Below are 21,187 nucleotides of genomic sequence, written 5' to 3' on the forward strand. Positions count from 1 at the left end.
ATATATATTTAAATTTATACTACTTTCCACACCAGCTCAGGTTACAACAACACTTCTGTTAAGACATAAATGTTGGAAAATATTAAAAAATAATAATAAAAAAATACTTAATGCAAAAATGTTTGAAAGTTAAGTATTTACACTCCCCTTGCTAAAACACACATCATGACACTAATAATAATATTCATAGTAGTAGTAATAATAATAATAATAATAATAATAATAATAATAATAATAATAATAATAATAATAATAATAATAATAATGAGAAGAAGAATAAGAATCAGAAGAACAATAATAATAAGAAGAATCGCATACAAAATGTTATAGTTAATGCTATAGTTAATAGTTATAGTGGATGGTATCTCCAGGCTTAATGGTCAGAATCAGTATAATTAAAACAATAATTGTTCAATGTCAAGTTACGAAGAGTAATTTAACTTAACTGTGTTTCAGCATAGTGGCTCGGATTGTGCATAGAAAAATGCACTCGGAGTACCTAAATACCAGTGGTTGAGACCAACAGGGCTCAGATCCTGCAGAACTTCAGCCAGCAAAACAAGGAGAGTGGCTGCAGCAGAACCACGAATGACATCTGAAGCCTCAGTCTGGAAGAGCGCAGTTCTAGGACCAGCTACGAAAACCCTAAACTCCCAGGATCCTGGAGCAGGACCCGAGCTGGAGGACACGAGCCTCGTCCAACATGGCAGCAACAGTCAACACTGATGCTTCAACTCCTGATATGGAGATTGAGATAACAGCCTCATCCAACATGGCGGCCACATTCACGCTCGGTTGATTTCTTGTGTCTGTGTGGTGATATCTATGTAAGGAGTCTAGTTTTATAAGTTAATGTGTCTTTGTGTTGATGTGTGTACGTCTATGACACACCCAGGGTGTGTGTGTGTGTGTGTGTGTGTGTGTGTCAGAGACGCCCAAGCAGAGTCTACATGCATAGGTCTGTCTGCCTGTGTCGTCTCCAGGCTGTGGTTCTATGTGTGTAGCTCTATGGCGCACCCCGCCCACATGGCGATTATCTCGTCAGGTGGAGAAACACGGTCCGGCTGAGCTCGGTTAAGCTCCGGTTTGGATTAGCGGTGTGTGCAGAGGACAGGCTCGGGTCCGGTGGACCGGAACCAGCGGGGTTGAGTCCGGTTCGGAGCGGGTTCGACCCGCTTCAACCCCGTCAGAGGAGACAGAGGACGGGGAAAGTTTGCTTTGTCTTCGCTGTCCACGGTGAGAAACTTCTCGTCTGTCCTCTCATCTGTCTCTCCTTCACACACCGTCCTGGTTTAGCTCCTCTTGCTGCTCAACGTGAGTCCCGCGGACCGGCGGGGATCCGGCCGGGTTTCCCGGAAGTCCGCAGGTAGGCTGCAGCTGATTGACTGCCACCAGTGGAGGGGGGTGTGGCCGGAAGTCGGGAAGCCTTATAAGGCCATCAGGAGATGTCAGGAATTTACTGAAAGGTCCATTTAACGTAAATAAAATATAGAAGTTAAAACAAAATGCTCGTCAATCAGGCTTTAATGTAATCGTAGATTTATTACAGGTAAAGAGAAATGATTCAAATTGGGACTCTTTCCTCAGAGAATGGAAGCAATTGCTTAAGAATGTGAATACATTCATTAATATTGTTCTCTATTCAAAAGGCATGAGATTGAGTATTCAGGCTTTCAAAAGAAAATTTAAGAGTTGTCTTTAAAACCTCACTTTGAACTGAATCAAAAATTCATTGGATTCAAATTTTTTTGAAAAATCAAACCCATTGAACATCCAGTATTATGTCGTATTTAAAGCTAGGGTCGGCGATCTTGGAAAACTAGCATGTATTCGAATGTAGCATCTCCCCAAGGCTCCGCCCAGCTCCCACCCCATTGGAGGAGCTCCCGTTGGGAGCGAACGCACTGGACGCAGAAGCGCCACACGCACAGAGTTTGTGATCGCCTGCAATGTTATTAACCTTTCTGACTGCCGCACACAACGCGCACAGGAGCGCAGCGCGCCGCTCCGCTTCCTTCTATTTTCATGCGAGCTGCGAGCGCCGAGAGCTCCTTGGCAACGAGCGCGCACTCTGAACCAGGGCCAGTGCACGCCACTGAAATGTACGCGCAGGGGGCTGGTAGAACGGCGAAGGGATCAGATTGGTTTCTTAAGAGCGGTCCGCGCCTTACGATTGGTCGGAGTTTTTACACTCCTGTGGCCGCTATAGTGGTCAGATTTTCCGCACCTTTTTCCGTCCACATAATGTATTGAGTTCTCCCAGGGGGCAGGGAGCGTTTCACTCAGTATGACAAGAAGTGCTTTTGGACAACATCGTCTACCCGAGCTTTAAAGGGTTTTTTGTGTGTATTTTTCAGTCTTTTCTAAAACCTTAAAGTTTTAAGTTTTATTTTCTGCATTATGCAACAGATTGCTAATTTTAGGGATATAGCAAAACAGTAAATCAAGTATAAGCACTGTAAATTAACCTTTGTAAAATATATATTTTTTTAATTAAAAAAATTGTCTTACTTCTAAATTTGCTGATTTTATCTGGACACTTTATCTCTATTGTTTCAATATCTTGGTTTTTTCTTTTTTAAGAAAATTTGTCTTTGTTTGTGACACGTTTTTTGTTTAGGAACTTTTAATTTTTTCAACCTCGATCAAAATGATAATTTAATTTAACCTGCTGACTCTTTTTCTTTTGATATTTAACATAGTTTGGGCTTTTGTTAACCTTTAAAAACATTTAAGTTTCATTAGTTATTTTAAAAAGTTGTTTCAAACGTATGAATAGATTTTTTAGATTTCCCCTTTAATTAAAAAACATTTAGACTGATTTTCTGTATTTACAAGTGCCATCTTTATCACATTTTAACTGCTTCATAAACTTGTAATTTCCCATTATTTTCACTATTTAAATGTATTTATTTTAATGTTGTATTACAGCTTTATTCCAAAATGTAATAAATTAATTTGTTTCCCTCTCGTCAATCTTCACCCTATAATGAGGAAGTTAGAAATTTTTTTTTTTTTTAATGTCTGCAAATTGATTTTAAATGAAAAACTGGAATAGCACACGTCCATCAATGCTGACTTCCTTTACTCAAACCTTGCGAGGCGCCTCTGGCAGTGATTCCAGCCTCGGGTCTTCTTGATTTGATGCTTGAAGCTCGGCTCTCCTGCATTTGGGAGATTTTGAATTCTTTTCTCAGATTCTTCATCAAGTTAAATGAGGAAATGTTCAGCGTGGTTCAGGTCTGGGTTTCTCTACCTCTCCAGGGCCTTCACAGAGGTGTTCAGTGGTTCAGGTCTGGGTTCTGGACCTCTCCAGAACCTTCACAGACTGGCCCTGAAGCCTCTCCTTGGTTGGAAGGTGAACCGTGGATCCGGTCTGAGGTCCTGAGCGTTCTGAAGCAGGTTTTCCTCCAGACGGTCTCTGTTCCCTCCATCCTGACTAGTCTCCCAGTCCCAGCCCCGCGGCATGATGCTGCCTCCACCATGCTTCACCGTAGGGACGTGGTCCTCCAGGGTTCTCCAGGTGATCAGCAGCCTGGTTTCCTCCAGACAGGACGTTTGACATTCAGGACTCGGTTTCATCAGACTAGACAGTCTGGTTCCTCGTGGCCTCAGAGGAGGGGCTCCGTCTGGACTTTCTACCGTCAAGGCCTGAGTGGCGGAGACCTTCTGGAAGGTTCTCCCAGTTCCTCAGAGGAACGCTGGAGCTCTTTCAGAGTGACCATGGGGTTCTGGGTAACCTCCCTGGTCAAGGCCTTTCTTGACCAGGGACGACCAGTGGAAACAGGAAGCAGCTGAGCTCAGGGTTCAGCGTCGCAGCAAAGGCAGTCAGTACTTACTCACATGAGAGATTTCACTTCTTTTTTTTAATAAACTTGTAGAAATTCCTAAAAATGTCTTATGAGCTCACACATGCTCCAAGACGTCTGTAATCAATACTACCTGAAGTCTAAAGAAAGGAAGCGTCCCAGCTCCAGCTCTCTCTGTGGAGGTTCTGGACGTGCTGGAGACTTCCCTCTGCGGTGCAGGTTTCAGGGTGATGGAGGGTGGACGGCGCCGCGGCGTTTGTCAGCTTTAATGGTCTTTAAGTGGGTTAATCCATCAGTTTTCTGCTGCTGATTCAGGTCAGCTCACATTATTTCATCCACATTAGAACAGCAGGAGCTCCGACGAATGTGGGTCACCTTCCAGTACCTGCTACCACCCATCCATCCACCCATCCATTCATCCATCCATTCACCCATCCATCCATCTCAAACCATCTCGTGTGATGAACGATTATGAGGTTTTTTTTATTATTAATTATTACTATTCTTAATATAAGAATAAATGAACTTGTCATGTTTCCGTTCATGTGTCGCAGATGTCAAATGTAAAGTTTCACATTTTCAATGACATTCCAGAGGAAAATGAACTGGCGATTGAATAAAAGTATTACAAAGGGTGAAAACAATCAAGCCATCTAGTTTTTGGAGAAGAGATTCAAAGAGATACCTAAAAATCTCACTTAATTAATTTTTTACACAAGAATAAGTTCAGGTACAAGCTTAAAAAAAAACAAGTTAAACAGATTTAGCAAGGTACACACTGTTTTCCTCGGCTCCCTCCCGGGTTTTTTTTTCAAAGACAAACAGTGGAATGAGCAGCAGTGATAGAGCAGCTGAAGTGTGTGTGTGTGTGTGTGTGTGTGTGTGTGTGTGTGTGTGTGTGTGTGTTCTCGTATTTCTATCCTTGTTGGGGCCAAATGTCCCCACAAGGATAGCAAAACGTGGAACGACGTGCCTTGTGGGGACCTTTTTCTGGTCCTAAGTAGGAGAAACAGTGTTTTCTTGACCATGTTGTTGTTACTGAAAAAAGTAAAAGTGCAAAAACATTTCTTTAGGGTTAGTCTTTGTTGTGGTGTGGGTTAGGGTTAGGGTAAGGGTCAGGGTTAGGGGCTAGACATGAATGGGAGTCAATGGAAGGTCCCCACAAGGATAGAAATACGAGACTGTGTGTGTGTGTGTGTGTGTGTGTGTGTGTGTGTGTGTGGTGTGTGTGTGTGTGTGTGTGTGTGTGTGTGTGTGTGTGTGTGTGTGTGTGTGTGATTGTGTGTGATTGTGTGTGTGTGTGTTTTCTTCGCCTCCAGTCAGTCAACAGAAGCTCTAATCTGTGTTGTCGCCACCAGAGGTGATCAGACCGGTCCTCAGACCTGTTCAGACACAAGCTGTTAGACCACTCACACACACACACACACACACACACACACACATACACACTCACATACACACACACGCCTGTACATTTGTACTTCTATAGTTGTGAGGACAGTCATTGACATGATGCATTTCCTCGCCCCTTATCATGACCTTGACCATCAGAAACAAACGTCTGTCCCCTCCCTACCCTAAACCTGACCCACACCTAAACGTAACTCTAATTCTAACCCAACAATCAAGTCTTAACCCTCACAAACGTATGTCGAAAAGTGAGAACCACCAAAAATGTCCTCACTCTGTTGGTTAAAAACTCATTCTGGTCCTCAAAATTGAATACGTACATGAGCACACACACACACACACACACACACGTGGGTACTGTGTCGTGGTTATTGTGAGGTCAAACCGGGGTCAGCTTCCAGGACAGTTCGGTGTTGACGCAGTGAGATTATTGAGGTTACATAATGGCGTTTTTACAGCACGCTAATGACTCCTATTCAAGACGTAGTGATAAGAGTCGTTACTGTGAATAAAACTCTGACGCCTGACTGTTGATGTGTTCCAGTGACTCTTTGTTCATGGCAGTTTTTAAGTCATTTATTTCAGGAATGGTTATTGACAGAAGTGAACAGAACAGTGCAGTAACAACAGACACAGCTAGCTGCTAACGGTTAGCCTTTTACTGCCAGCTTCTAATGATTTTCTGCTTTTAGCTGTTAGCAGTTAGCTGCTGGTTTTCTCCAGCAGTGTATTGTGAGAACCACGTGTCACCTCTCATTTCTCAGCGGCCCTGATGTTGTTCGGAGGCCTGACGCTTCGTGTTCAGACTCGTCTACAGTCCATACACTTCTGTAAGGCTGCATTTGTTTCTGCAGGTTTGAATCCTTCCTCCCTCATGTGTTGAAACCTCCTCCCTGGACAGACAGAAACTCCTCCATGCCGTCATGAGAGTTTCACTCCTCTCTGTCTTTAATTAATGTTTGATTCCAGGAAATGAAGTGAAGCTTCATGGAGCCATTAGAGAAGAGCTGCTGACTGATAGGAAGGTCGCTGCAGTGTTTTCAAGTGAAACGCTTCTCGTTTGTGTGTGTGTGTGTGTGTGTGTGTGTGTGTGTGTGTGTGTGTGTGTGTGTGTGTGTGTGTGTGTGTGTGTGTGTGTGTGTGTGTTTCCTGCCAGACGGTGAAGTGCCGTGTCTCACGCTGTGGCGCCTCTCCTCACAGGTCGGCCATGTTGAGGTAGAGGCCGCTCTCGCTCCCTGCCGCCACCATGCTGAGGCGCCTGGACCGGATCCGCTTCCGGGGCTCCAGGCGGGACGACTTCCTGGACCTGAGCGAGTCGCCCAACACGTCGGACACCGAATGCGGCGAGGAGGCGGTGAGCCGGGCCCGCCTGTCGGCGCGGGAGTCGGAGGAGGCCCGCGAGGCGGACGGGGAGCAGCCGGGCGACTCCCAGGTGAGGCGCGGCGCCCTGCGCCGGGTCGCCTTCGCTCCCGGCGGCCCGCGGTGACTCCCCTCTCTCTCCGTTCAGGCCGGACCCGCCTCGTTTTCCGCAGCGCTCCAGGACGACGCCAGGACGGACCTCAATGAGGTCAAAGGTCATCTGGAGATCGCTCTGCTGGAAAAGCACTTCCTACGTGAGCAACTTTTGCATATTATACAGTTTATCAACATCTTCCCAGAGGTGTCAGAGGTCCAAAGCGTCCCGTCATGGCGGAGCGATCTGGACACGCCTCGATCTGATCAGACCTCCTGCTCCTCTAGCCGTCGCTTCCAATCATCAGCTCATTGATCAACCTTCACTTCCAAGCTGACGTCACATGGAACTGATCCCGGATGATATTGATCTGAAGTCCGAGTTCACTCCGGACGTGTTATCAGGCCACAGAGGAAAGGTCGCACCGGGCTGCTGGGAGCAGGGAGCGAACGGCCGCACGGCCGCAGGCCTGACGACTTTTCACCAGGTTCTGCCCAATAAAGGTTGAGCTGGAGCAGTGAAATAAGCCCTCATGGCCTCGATGAGAGTGAAGGTGTTTGAGGAGAAAGCAGATAGCCTTCAGCTGACAGGGTGACGGAGGGACAGCGGGGTGATGAGAGTGTCTGTGTTCCAGAGGAGGAGCTGAGGAAGCTCCGGGAGGAATCCAACCTGGACTCGCTGAAGCAGGAGCTGGAGAAGGAGCGCAGCCGACGAGCCGAGCTGGAGCAGAGGTTCAACGACGCTCTGAGGTCCCGGTGAGGGTCGTCCCCCCTCCCCCCACAGGCTCAGGAGCTCCCCCACCGCCTGGAGTAACGGGATCTCTTTAAACCAACAGACTGGAGGACTCCCCCGCCCAAACACCTAGAGCTCCGCCCCCTCCGCCGCCTGCAGGCAGCGGCACAGGTGAGCCACGCCCCCTTCCCGCGGTCGCGAGCTCCACCCGTTCATTCAGCGTCACCGGTTTCTTCCTTCGGTTCTCAGAGAAGCAGACGGAGACTCTGTCCGACAGCTGCCTCAAGTGGCTGTACGAGCGCTTCGGCGTCTACATCGAAGACTTCCGCTTCCAGCCGGAGGAGACGACGGTGGAGACGGAGGAGCCGCTGAGCGCCAAGAGGTGAGCAGCAGGCGCCGCACACACACACACACACACACTTCATCGCCGCGTGAAAGCTGAAGCTGGTGTGTGTGGCTTCACATCCACAGGTTAACAGAAAACATGAGGAGGCTGAGTGAGTATTCCCTCCGACGAATCCGCATCGTTCTCCTTCTGAAACAAACCTCTCTGAGCCGCGCCGTGATTTCTGCCCGCCGCTTCCAGAACGAGGATTCAGACCCGTGACCAACTTCATGAGGAACCTGTCCGCCTTATCCAGCTGGTACTCCGTCTACACGTCGGCCATCGCCTTCATCGTGAGTCCTCCGCACCGAGAACCTCAGCGGTCCGCCGTCCAAATGCTTCAGCGGCGTGTCTGTGTGGCGTTGACGTCCTCCGCAGGTCTACATGTACTCGGCGTGGCACGGCTGGGCCATCCCCATGTTCCTGTTCCTCGCCATCCTCCGCCTCTCCCTCAATTACCTCATAGCCAGGTCGGGTCTGTGTTCTGTAAAATCCTCTTTCTACGGGTTTTCTGACAGTAATGAGTGACGTTCTGGTCCAGACGGGCCGAACGGCAGCGGTAAACTACCATGGGTAGTAAAGAAGACGCCAGTGAAGTGGTTGAAACGCTGTATGATGTGGGACGTTTGAAAGTTGCAGTGCCTCACTGCACCACCCAGTGGTGTGGAGTGGTACTGACTCTGGACTGTTGATCCTGAAATATTGGTAAATTGGTTTGAAGAGCCTTGTATTCTTTGTATTTTAACCGTCTGTTGTTTGATCCGCTGTCAGAGGCTGGAGGATCCAGTGGAGCATCGTCCCTGAAGTGTCGGAGCCGGTGGTGAGAAACACACACAAACACACACACTTTATTAACATTAAACTGATCCACATTCCAGATCAGGACTGACTGACCACCGACAGTGGAAAACAGAAAAAAAAACTATTGAATGTAGTTAAAAACTCCCTTTTTCCTAAATTTTCCATCTAAAACCTGGTGTTTGAAGGCTTGAGATTAAGGCTGGAATTGATGTGTAAAAAATTCCAAGCCTCCTGTTTCCTCCAGGAGCCTCCTAAAGAAGACCTGACCGTGTCTGAGAAGTTCCAGCTGGTTCTGGACGTGGCTCAGAAGGCTCAGGTGACTCCCCGTGGACACAGCCCACCTTTAACCCCGGCTCACACTCCTGAACCGAACCCAGCCTTTCCTTCTGTCTGTTCTCACAGAACCTGTTTGGGAGGATGGCCAACATACTGGAGAAGATAAAGAAGTGAGTGTTTCTGCTCTCATTGCCCCAAAGTCAGACCAGGACGACGGTCAGTGCTGCTGAACTCTGTGTGTGTTTGCCTGTGTGTGTGTGTGTGTGTGTGTGTGTGTGTGCGCAGCCTGTTCATGTGGGTGCAGCCCGAGCTGACCCAGAAGCTGTACGTGGGCCTGTGGGTGGCCTTCGTCTCCTCCTGCCTGCTCCCTTTCCAGCTGCTGGGCTTCATCATCGGTACTGAACTCATCAACAGTCGTCTGATTTCGTGTGTTATTTTGAAAATAATGAGTTGATTTTGACAAATGAAAAGATATAAACAGAAGACTGATGTCCAGTCTGCAGCCAGACGTCATGGTTGTGTGGTTTGATGGTCTCTGAGTGTGTGTGGTGGGCCGTGGGTGTGTGTTTCAGGTGTGTACGCCGGGATCAAATTCTTCATCATCGACTTCATCTTCAAGAGCTGCCCGAAGCTGCGGCAGCGCTTCGACACGCCGTACATCATCTGGACCAACCTGCCCACCGACCTGCAGCTGAAGGAGCGCGGCAGCGCCACGCTGAGCCGGAGGGTCAGACACACACACTCACACACACGTTTTTACTTACATTCATTGACATAGTGCATTTCCTGCCCCTTACCTGAACCTAACCGTCAGAGCGGGATACTCTCCTCCAGCCGTCGGCTGGTTGGCAGCTGGACATGTTGGTGGTGCAGTCGTGTAAACAGTCTGTCTCCCTGAAAAACAATCAAAGCAACCCGACTCGGTGACGGATGGACAGATTGACGGATTCAGGATTAAAGAAACTGAAGGTTCTCTCACGGTTCCTGTCAGTATTCTGGAACAGATCAGTGAGAACTGGGACGCTCCGCCAGGGCACGATATGCTCACTTCATGTGGAGAATGAATCAGTCCTGCTTCCCATTTCTGGCATCCCCACATACAGGAGGACTGAACGTGGATCGCTTCATTTGGCTTTATTTTGTCGTCTCTCAGCTAGAGGGTTGCAGGTTCAATTCCCCAGTCTCCCCTTGTTGGCCTATTGGGGTGTCCTTGAGCAAGACACCGAACTGCTTCCAGGCCTTACAGGTGGCAGCTGAGTCCACTGATGTGTGATTGTGTGTGTGAATGGGTGAATGTGACTCACGGTGGTGGAAAGTAAGTGAAATCCATTCACCACTGTTAATAAATGAATTAAGAGTAGATGGAACAACACAACACCGAGACCTGAGCTGAGATATCGCTGATGAAAGCTAGCAAGCTAGCATTATCCTGAGCCTGCCGTCAGGCGGAGTTTGTAAAAACGCCCAGACTGAGTGTGGTTCCAGGATGTTTTTCATTTGGAATTGGTTTATTCTGAATCAAGTAATTCAGAATTATATTCATGAGCTTGGTTTTTACAAGGGACAAATGAAGAATTAAATCCTCTCTCACGCCGGGGTCTGTGAAGCGTTCTGATTGGACGGGGCGGCCGTGACGTACTGACGTCTCCCGGAAGTAAACAGCGTTTTTCTCATCTTTCTTTCTTGATTAACTTTGACACTGCAGCTTTGAAAATGTCCTCATTGTTAAGCCCCCGTCGATCCGCTCGTTTCATTATATCCAATTCTTCTAAAACTGCCGTCAATTAAATCGTCTTCATACGAGTCGAAACGCGGGCCGCCATCTTGGAATAATTAGCATATAATTCCGCTTCCAAAGGAGAATAAACCCGCCGGGCTATTTGATTTAAACTTAAATCTGAATAAAGTTTTCAGGCGTTTACATGGTCATTTTAGAGCAGAATTAGGCTTTATTCAGATTTATAGAAGAATAAAACGTCCCATGTACGTGCTCGGAGTGCAACAGCTGTAGGAGAAGTTTTTTATATACTTTTCATCAGATGGTTTAATAAAAATTACCTTTATTAGGATCCAAATATATTGTCATTCCACATGTACAAGTACAGAGGAACAAAAAGTAACTTGGCATCCCATCCAGAAGTGAATCCAGAATTACATTTGTTTATGTTGTGATTGGACTAATTTTCTATATCAATTGCTTGTTTTTTTGAAAATATAATCATTGTCCTTACATGTACTCTGAACCACAACAAATAACTTTAAAGTTTAAATTCAAAGGTTGTTTTTGGCAGTATTGTACCAGTTTGAACCACTGGAGGGGAAACTTGGCCGTATCTGACTGCTGAACATAACTTGAGTGTTACTTTATACAGACGGACGGGTGGAGACCTGAACAGATCAGCTGACTTGAAGCCTTTATGGACACTTTGTTTCATCTGCTCACCAGCAGGGACTGAATATTTCCAGAAACAAACATGTTTTAAAGTCACTCCACTACAGGACTGTTCACGTGAGCAACACACACTGATCTGTGTGGAACTGATGTGTGTGTGTGTGTTTTCTCTCCCAGCCGTCTGACTGTGAGCAGGTAGGATCCAGCGGTGTGTATTCAGTATCCAGGTCTCTGTTCTGTAGAGGTCAGCAGTGTGTTCAGTAGACCCCCAGTCAGGAAGTGGTGTGTTCAGTAGACCCCCAGTCAGGAGTGTGTGTTGGTCGGGTCCTCCAGACTGCTCCATCCCAGCTCCTCCACCCTGACCTCAGTCCTGCTTCCTGCTCACACTGGAAATAGTTTAGATGAAGCTTGACGTTTGCAGGGTGTGTGTCGTAGCTCGCAGCAGCGTTCAGGTGAGACGGACATTCAGGTTGTTCACATCCAGCTTATGTAACGAGAGTCCAGTGGAATCATGGGTAGTCTTCACCCTGGGAAAGGTTGGAATGCCTGTTTCTGATCCTCCGGCTGTCCAGGTGACGGCGGCGGGGGGGCGAGGCAGCGTCGCGGCCGCCGCTCCTCTGGGCGTCGGCCGGGACGAGGACGGAGGACGATACTACAGCACCAAGAGAGGAGCCTTCCACGAGGTGTTCAGCCTGCCTGAGAGCGAGCACCCTCTGACAGGTGGGTCCAACACACACACACACACACACACACACACACACACAGCCTCTGACAGGTCGTCTGATAAATACATATTGTGTGTGTGTGTGTGTGTGTGTGTGTGTGTGTGTGTGTCAGTCTGTGAGAACGGCTGGCGCTGCTGCCTCATCAACAGAGACCGGAGGACGCCCACGGACTACATCCGGAACGGAGTCCTGTACGTCACCGAGAAGTGAGTAACCGGACGGGCTCGCCGCTGGCCGTCAGGCTGTGGGAAGTGTGTGTGGCGGCGATGCAGATCAGGACTTCCTCTTCATGGCGTTTACGAGTTCTTGAGGAGTGATATGTGAGCTAACAGAATCTCTCCTGGACCCGGCAGCTACCTGTGCTTCGAGAGCTCCAGCTCCAGGTCCGGGTCCTCCAAGAGGAACAAAGTCATCAAGCTGCTGGACATCACAGACATCCAGAAGGTCAGCTGCCTGAAGACACCAGACTCATTGTTTGCTTGTTTGTTTAACCTTTATTTAGCCAGGAAAGTCCCGTTGAGATTAAAAACCTCCTTTTCAAGGGAGTCCTGGGAGTTACAGAGTTATACGAGGGTGGACCCAAAAGTTCCCGGACTGTAGTTATAACTTTTTATTTTTTAATCTTCGCAATTATTTGAAACTGTCACCTTCAAAATACTCTCCTTTGGCTTGAATACAACGCTGCACCCGAGATTTTCACTGTTCAGAAGAGTCGCCATAACCGTGCGTAACTGTGCCGGAAAGATTGAACTTCGATTTTCCCTCCCCCGCCTGTATGCCTGTCTTACCTTTCCGCTGCCGCTCCAGTTTCATCTTTGACAACAAAAAGCAGTCGTCTGGGGCCAGATCAGGGGAATACGGCGGTGGGGAGGCTGGCTGGTCGCGGTTTTAGTCCAAAAATATGCTTTACGCACAACATTTGGTGCTATTTCTGTGCGTAACGGGGCGTCCTGTGGTCTGCTGTCTGTTATGATGCGGCCATTTCCGGGTGCCTTCGTCTCCCTGCTTCTAATAACCGCCTGAGGATCATCTGTCTGGATCTCTACAATACTCCCATCAGATCTGCAATGTCATCAAAAGTCCTGCGTGGATCTACCAGGACGTCTTCTTCAGTTTTTGTGAGGTTTTCCTCTGTTCTGGAAGTGGATTGTTGTCCTCTGCGTGCCTGGTCTTCGTGATGTAATCTGATCGCTCTTAAAGGGTCCAAACCACTCAGACACCCTAAGAATCCTTCTTAAAGAATGTCTGCAACATGGTGAGTGCTTCTGCCGCTGTTTTCCCAATAAAAAACAAAATGTTTTGACAGAGCGCATATCCGTGGATATCCGCCATCTTGAAAAATCGAAGAGCGGGGTGTCACTCTGTCAACATAAACAGTGACTGTCAGCTGACCGCATCATGGGGGAAGACCAAACCTGGCACAGTTATGCATGAGGCTATCCTGTAGCGACATCTAGCGGCCAAAGTCGGAAATTCATTGTATTTTTTTATTAATAGAATCAGTCCGGAAACTTTTGGGTCCCCCCTCGTAAATTACAATACACAGTACAATAAATTACAATTGAAATGAAGAAAAACAATGACACGTGAAAGACTGTCTCAAGTTCTCTCAACCTTGTTTTAAATGAGTTCAAGGGAATGAGTTCACTCAATTTATAGTCATTTTGAAACTTGTTCCAAGTGTAGGGAGCTGAATACTTAAAGGCTCTTTTCTGAGTTCTGTGCAGCATATGGAACAGAGAGCAACAAATAATCATTTGACTGCAGACAATGAGCGTCAACGCTTCTCTGAGTGATTAAGTCGCAGATGTATAGGGCAAAAGACCGAGCATGGCCCTGTAAATGAAGGTATACCAATGTCCAAGTCTCCTAGTGGACAAGGAAGGCCATCCCACAGGAGAATACAAGTCACAATGATGGTCTCGACTTTACAGTTCGTTATGAATCTTGGAGAAGCATGATAAAGACTGTCTATCTTGCGAAGACACTGAGCAGTAGCATCCATATATCACAAATCTCCATAATATAAAACTGATAACAAAGTTGCAGTGACAAGCTTTTTTCACGTTAAAGAGAAGCAGAACTTATTTCTAAAGAAAAAAAACAATTTCAGTTTGAGTTTCTTTGCCATATTATCTATGTGGGGTTTAAAGGTAAGAATGTCATCAAGCCAGATACCGAGATATTTGTACATGTGAACCACCTCATAACATTTCCTTCAAGCGTGGATACTGGTGGAATAGTACAAGAGGCCGCCATCATTTTAGCTTTTGAGAATAACATTAACTTAGTCTTGTCAGCATTTAAGATGAGTTTTAGCGACAAAAGTCTGTGCTGAACCACATCAAAGGCTTTCTGTAGGGACCCAATCGCTTTGGCAGCTGTTGAACCACAACAGTAAATAATAGTGTCATCAGCGTATAGATGAATATTGGCATCAGGCACATTTTGTCCCAGATCGTTGATGTACATAATGAACAACAGGGGTCCCAATATTGACCCCTGTGGCACCCCCTTGTGGACATGCTCGTAGTCAGAGCAGAGGCCATCATACTTAAAGCTAGGGTTGGCGATTTGAATGAGATACATTTTTTAAAATACTGGTTAAAATGATCTTTATGACTCGATGGGGAGCAATTCATGGCGTGTTTTTAAAGTAGTTTGGAAAATATCCGCTATCTACAGCAGGAGTAAAACGGGACAAACAGCAACCAATAGTCTTGAGGGGACACCTTTTTTTAAACCAATCAAATCCCTTCGCCGTTCGACCTGCCCCCTGAGCGTACATGTACCCGTGCACTGACCCTGGTTCAGTGCGCGCGTAGAAGGACGGAGCGTCGTTGCTGAACGGCGGAGACGAATTTTTGGGGGTTCACTCACTGTTCACTGTGCCATACCTTGGCGTTGTGCAAATAAAGAAAAACAAAGAAACAAAGCGCTGACTGAGGACAGGTTACGCCAGGAACGCACAGGACGCGGAAGTGCCGCGCGCACCGCACGCACCGCGAACGTCTCCGCGTCTCCGCTCCCAACGGGAGCTCCTCCAATGGGGTGGGAGCTGGGCGGAGCTAGCTAGGCGGAGCCTTGGGGAGATGCTACATGCTAAAGCTAGTTTTCCAAGATCGCCAACCCTAGCTTTAATACACTGAGTCCAGCCATCCAGATAGTTTGTGAACCAGGCATCTCCTGACAAACCCAGGCAGAGGAGCCTATGCTTCAGGATGGCATGGTCCACAGTGTCAAAAGCTTTTGACAGATCGATAAAAAGTGAAGCACAGTGCAGCTTTTTATCAAGAGCAACGCATACATCATTTCCATCATCTCTACCGACTCCTGTCAAACGGAAACTTTCCGGATTCTGTTGTTTTCATGTGAATATTTCTCCAGAACTCTGTGGAGATGATCTCTGTTCCATGAGGTTTCTCTGTTTGTCTGTCGTCGTTCTTCACAGTACAAGGTGTTGTCGGTGCTTCCTGGATCTGGGATGGGCATTTCCATCGCCACTCCGTCCACCATCAAGGTCAGATCGCCTTGACCGGGAAGCCCCACCCATGTTTTAGTTGTTTACAATGAAATACACACTTTGTGTCTCTGGTCTTGTGGTGAAACATTGATTAGTTTGAGTCATCAACACAAACCCTGAGTTGATTATTTTCAGAGGAATTAAAAAGAAGAGGCTTCTGATTTGAAAAGAACATAAAATGTTGGCACATCCAAATGTCGCCGTGTTCGATCCCCTCTCTCAGAACATAATCTCCTAGTCTGAGCATCAGTCTGTGTGTTGTCTGCAGAGCTGGTAACAATAAAGTCTGTATATCTGAGCCGGTGGGAGGATGTCGGTGTTAAAGAGAGGTGGGCCCAGGACGGAGCCTTGAGGAACTCCACGTGTGGTTTTGAGCCTTGTTCCTTTGTGCTGTTCAGAATCTGTGTCCTGCTCCCACAGCCGATGGTGTTTGGAGCCATGATGCACAGAGACGAGGCCTTCGACGCCATCTTCAACCAGTACATGGAGGTCATCTCGAAGTCCGCCTCCAGCCCGGAGCTTTAGCCCCGCCCCCTTCCACCGGGATCCCGCCTTAACCAGCCTCCTCACACAGCAGCTCTTCTCGTTAAAAGTAACCTTTTCAAGTTAGAAACTCTTACAAAACATCGCTTTTCTGAAAGTAACACACTTTTTGAACTTCCAGGGAGAATTTGATCCCACTCACACTTTTTTTTTATAAAAATTGTGAAATTTTAAGTCCTTTTCGTGACTTTTCAACAGATTATTTTCCTTATAACTAGTTTATTTTTCATTTTGTTTTTTGTAATGCATACATTAAAGTGAATGACTGTCACACTGTAAAAGTATTTCTTATACAATCACCTGGACTTGTTACTGAATTGAAAGAACGGGTAAAAATTGTAAGTAGAGGTGTCAAACATAAGGCCCATGGGCCACAATCTGCCCTACAAAGGGTCCAGTCAGGCCCTGCAGAGTGAAAGCTCCAAAAAGTTCTACTGTCATTCTTCCTGAACCAGAAGCAGCGGACATTCCAGCTAGTTCTGATCATGCTATCCATGTAGCGTTAGCATGCTAACATATGATGAAGGGAACTGGCTAAATCAGACTGAAGAGAGTTTTAACAGCATCTTCCTTTCACTGGTTTCGTTATTTTGAATATTCTAAACCAAACAATTACACCTTTATTTACTGTGCGGTGAATCCAGCATCGTTTGACCTGTAATTTGACACCGGCCTCATGTATTTACCACTGCATGGCGGGGAACACTTCTGTCCACATTGTAACTTCTCCACTTGGCTAAAAGAATATTGTAATTCTTCTTCTTGTTAATGTTACTCTACATGTTAAACTCCAAATCTGCTAAGTTAGTCAGTTGTGCTGATTAAAGGCTTTTAACTTAAAATACCTGTTAAATTGTTCCATATAGTCTGAAGAAGCATATTTAATTCATAAATCAATTTATTTCCTCTCTGTTACACAGTCATATAATGTGTATTTTTTTCTTGGAGACCCAAAAGTAGCTTTTTAACACAGATCAAACTGAACTGAACTCCTCACTAACAACCTGAAATTTGACGTTTTTGATTCTCAGTGTCATTACAATAATCAATAAACTTTGATTGAAAAGCTGAAACATGCTTTTGTTAACAGTTAAGCAACAGCATTTGTAAACCAGCCGTAAAAAACTGACTTTCAGAGTGAAGGTTTTCAATCGAACAGCAGAAACACAATGAAGTGCAGTTAGTTTTCATTTTCTTCTGTTTGCAGTTGGAATTCCACCATTTCTGTAAAACCAGCATTAGCATGAATATGGATTATTGTACGACGTGAAATAACCAAATTATTTTTATTCTTAAACATTTTAGCAAAATTCACTTAAAAACAGCTTGAACAATCTGAATAGGATCAGTTCAATCTGCTGTTTTCAGTTTTTCTTTGTGCTCGGGGAGGTTTGGTTGTAGTTTGCACCCTGATGCCGGTCGTTCTGCCGCGATGCCTCACATGAACTGAAAGCTGTTCGGTCTCTTTGTGTTGTGGTCTCTCAGGTCTTATTTCTGTTTGCCATGTTGTGACTGTTTCTCAGTGGACTGGTGACTTTGAAATTTGAGGGTTTTTATAAAATGTTGTCCTTGTATAAGTTTTTGAATGTTACTCCTGTTGTTAAAATGTGAAGGTTTTTTGTATTGAATTAAAAGGTGTCCTGGTGATAATTTGTGTTTCGAGTGCAGTACCTCCTTCAGCCTCCAGGGGCTTCTTTCAGGGTGTTTCCTCATCAAAAAATAAAGAAAAGAAAAACTCAAACAAGTTTTAAAATCTTGTCCAATTTATACTGAAGCTGATCAGCCCTTCACTGAGACCTTTTATCAAAACAGGAGCTCAGTTTCTTTACAGTTCGTCACGATAAAAACAACATGAAATTATGACAAACTTCATATAATTACACAAATGTTACTGTTCACACAAAATAACCCTTTAATAAAACTTCATAATAACAAACATGAAGTGACATTTTTGTTTTTCAGGAGCAGATTCTGAGTGTGGCATGATTTGAATCGGTTTCACAGTTTCATGTTTGGTATTTTCATACAGGACTGAAAGTGCGTACCTTTAAAAATGAGTTTTACCTGGAAAAAATGTTTCTGCAACAAGTTTTTTTCAGTGTAACCTTCACTTTGTGTGGTGAACACTGACAGGGTGTAAGATGGATGGAAAACATGAAGCCTACCAAGTGTGTAAAAACCTGCAATATCACAGTGTCCACCAGGGGCAGGCTCCACAAGGGCTGCGAGTCCATAGACTACAATTCAAAATGACAAAATGAAATGATGACTTTCTGCTGCTCAGAGTTGTTTTTTTTCATTGCATTTCATGGTCCAGAAGAGAGATCAGGTTGTCCATCTGAAAATATAGTAATATCAATTTTTTAATAGGGTTAGTTTTCATGATGGGGGGGCGTGGCTACTTGATTGACTAGTCTACTCTGGAATGATTGACAGATTCTAGCAGCTTTCAGACGGTTTACATTAAGGAGCTGACATTAAGATTCAGTTCTATAATTGTTATTTTCCACAGTTACTCAGTTTGTTGACTAGTTTTAATGAGCTGTAGGTTCACTGTAACCATGACTAGTTCCTAGATTAACTGCTCTAAAAGACCCTCAAAGGACTCTGTTTTCCAGTTTTAGCTGTTAGTAAATGTTTGCATTTGTAACCCTGTTATTTTTTGTCCCATGCAATAGTTGGAGTTGTATTTTTGTTTATAGTTAATCTTTGATGATGTTCCTGAAATGTATGATCTCTTTGTGTACTATGTGTACTTTGTGTAACTTAATATGCGCACTTCTCTTGTCCACCACTGTGGGGCAGTGCATCATAATTTGTTCTTCTTCGTGGGTCCTCCATCTCGGATGGGCTGCAGAGAACTTGTAAGAACTTGGACAGCGCTGAACCAAAACGAAACGTTTTGGCTGACTTTTGACTCAGAAAGACAAGAAATCCTTAAGATATGAGTTTGAATTGGGATTTGTAATACCTTTGTTTCCTATTTTTGTGTGATTTAACTGATTAAAAAAACAAAAGAAGGGAAGAAGAATACATATTTCAATTCAAATTTCAATTTGTGCTTCATTTGGAGTAAAGTCTAAGTATCATATTGCTTCATGACAGCCTATAACCTCCCCATTGAACCTAGATTTAGATAGCCCTGTATATAGATATTCAGACTGCTTATCACCAGCACTGCCACTATAGGGTTACTCTTTCATATATATTATTAACAATATGATGTGTAGTGTTCCCCAAAATACGGTATGGTGGCACGAAAATGAAGTTTAGCTTACTTTAAGCTAGCAATGAGTTTTGTTTTCCTGGCTCAAGTCAGCCTTCTAGCTGGCCTCATTTTCAGATATTAGAAGCAAAATGCCAGGAATGCTCTGTCCATCGTCCACCCTGTCAGTGGTGATGAAGGGAAGTGACGTCTGAGGTCCAGACTTCAGTCAGTCATGAAGTTTTACAGCCCTCGGTATCAGCACCCTGCTCCGTTTACAGCCGAGCTGAATCTGGTTTTCATGGAGCAGTTCCGCTCGAGCTGTTAATCTGCCAGCGTGAGGCGGAGCAGCAGAAATGACAGACTGAAGGCAAAGCTTGAGAAGTGCTCTTTCTTTCAGAAAGAAGTGAAATACTTGGGCCATGTGATCTCTAGCCAGGGAGTGGCCACCGATCCGGACAAGATCAAGGCTGTGGCCCAGTGGCAGCGCCCCCAGAATGTTTCAGAGCTATGCTCCTTTCTGGGCTTTGCCAGCTACTATCAGCGTTTTGTGGAGGGATTTGCCCACCTGGCTGGCCCCCTCCATAAGCTGGTTGCTGAGCTGGTGGGTACGAAATCCAAAAAGGGCTCAGGGAAGCACCTGGGTGCCTCCTGGACCTCTCAGTAGGCACGTTTACATGGACCACGTATAAGCGGATTGTACGTGGAGCGGATTGTAAAATGTGTCATGTAAACGACAGAGTGGATCCGCTTCACTCGGAGCGGATTGTAATTTGGAGCCGATTGTATGAGGTGGTCTACGCCGATCGACAATCCGCTCCGTGTCCCTTATAAACGAGCCTGACAGCGGAGCAGATTGAACTGGGTGAGTGTTTGTTCTGCGCATGCCTGTGACGTGCCAGTAAACAGGAAGCAGCACAGTCAAAAAACCAGCAGAGAACGCCACGGTGGTTGAAAAACACTTTTTTAGTAAAAAACCCCGACAGAAAAAACATTGGAGAGGCGAGATGGAACCAAATCGCGCAATAGCGAGTTGTATAAAGAGCTGTATAGCAGAATACAAGCGATCGCCGGCTGGTGTTATGGATTAACTGGTTCCCGTGTTAACGAATGACGGCGGAGGTCTGTGTAAACACAGGCTGATTACAGCAGTTGTTAAAGTAAGACTCACAAATTACTTTAAACGTATACACTCACTGTAACTGTCGATAACCGACGTTCGCCAGAACGACTACATTTTTCAATCATGTATTGGTCACAAGTTAACACGGGCACCAGTTAATTCGAAACATCGACACGCGGAGCAGAGCTCACAACGAGACGTGCTGCTCGGTGCAGCGGTGCTACAGCCAGGGGAGCAGCCGCTCCTTCAGCAGCGTTTCATGGACTTTTGGGACATTATTTGAGCAGATATCAGCAGATAAAAACACTCTGCTCAGCGCTGAGGACTGCTGCTGCGGAGCTAAAGACCTACAAGTTCCTCGTGAGACTTTGTGCGCATGTCACAGGACGCTGTATAATCCGCTTCACCCAGGGTCCTTGTAAACGAGGATTCATCGTGGATCGCTTTGTATGCCGTACATGTATACACTCCGTTTAATACGATTGTTTACAATCGGATTGAAAAAAAACACCCATGTAAACTGGGCCAGTGTGAGGAGAGTTTTGAGGCCATTAAGGCGCGACTGGTCTCAGCCCCGGTTTTAGCCTATGCCGACTTCTCCCGTCCCTTTATATTGGAGGTTGACGCTAGCTACAGCGGCCTTGGGGCAGTCCTTTCCCAGGACTTGGAGGATGGGGTACGCCCAGTGGCATATGCTAGCCGGGGACTCCGACCCACCGAACGCAACATGGAGAATTACAGCTCCATGAAACTTGAATTCCTGGCTCTTAAGTGGGCCATGACGGAGAAGTTCAGGGAGTATTTACTGGG

The 21,187-nt window shown here is 45.9% G+C and overlaps 1 protein-coding gene across 2 annotated transcripts; it reads left to right on the forward strand.

The window, feature by feature from the left end:
- Nucleotides 1-1,012: 1,012 nt before the first annotated feature.
- On the forward strand, nucleotides 1,013-17,697 carry LOC115391396 (GRAM domain-containing protein 4-like). 2 transcript variants are annotated; one of them, XM_030095636.1, is made up of 19 exons: nucleotides 1,013-1,236; nucleotides 6,376-6,651; nucleotides 6,727-6,832; nucleotides 7,307-7,427; nucleotides 7,508-7,575; nucleotides 7,654-7,786; nucleotides 7,876-7,901; nucleotides 7,991-8,082; nucleotides 8,168-8,259; nucleotides 8,561-8,609; nucleotides 8,835-8,906; nucleotides 8,993-9,036; nucleotides 9,152-9,261; nucleotides 9,439-9,593; nucleotides 11,831-11,978; nucleotides 12,096-12,189; nucleotides 12,337-12,427; nucleotides 15,435-15,503; nucleotides 15,927-17,697. In XM_030095636.1, exons 2-19 carry the CDS (start codon nucleotides 6,466-6,468, stop codon nucleotides 16,029-16,031), a joined length of 1,761 nt encoding a protein of 586 aa, XP_029951496.1. In that variant the 5' UTR covers nucleotides 1,013-1,236; nucleotides 6,376-6,465; the 3' UTR covers nucleotides 16,032-17,697. The 2 variants fall into 2 exon arrangements, with proteins under 2 accessions (XP_029951496.1, XP_029951495.1); XM_030095635.1 differs by having other exon boundaries at nucleotides 6,420-6,651.
- Nucleotides 17,698-21,187: the final 3,490 nt, after the last annotated feature.

Source organism: Salarias fasciatus, chromosome 7 (genome assembly GCF_902148845.1).
Source record: "Salarias fasciatus chromosome 7, fSalaFa1.1, whole genome shotgun sequence".
In the NCBI taxonomy this organism is placed as follows: Eukaryota; Metazoa; Chordata; class Actinopteri; order Blenniiformes; family Blenniidae; genus Salarias; species Salarias fasciatus.

What these genes read in the sequence shown, in the direction of transcription:
- LOC115391396 (XM_030095636.1), top strand. Translation starts at nt 6,466, where the DNA reads ATGCTGAGGCGCCTGGACCGGATCCGCTTCCGGGGCTCCAGGCGGGAC. An exon ending in GCTGGAAAAGCACTTCCTAC is followed by an intron (nt 6,833 to 7,306) that starts GTGAGCAACTTT and finishes TCTGTGTTCCAG; the next exon opens with AGGAGGAGCTGAGGAAGCTC. An exon ending in AGAAAACATGAGGAGGCTGA is followed by an intron (nt 7,902 to 7,990) that starts GTGAGTATTCCC and finishes CGCCGCTTCCAG; the next exon opens with AACGAGGATTCAGACCCGTG.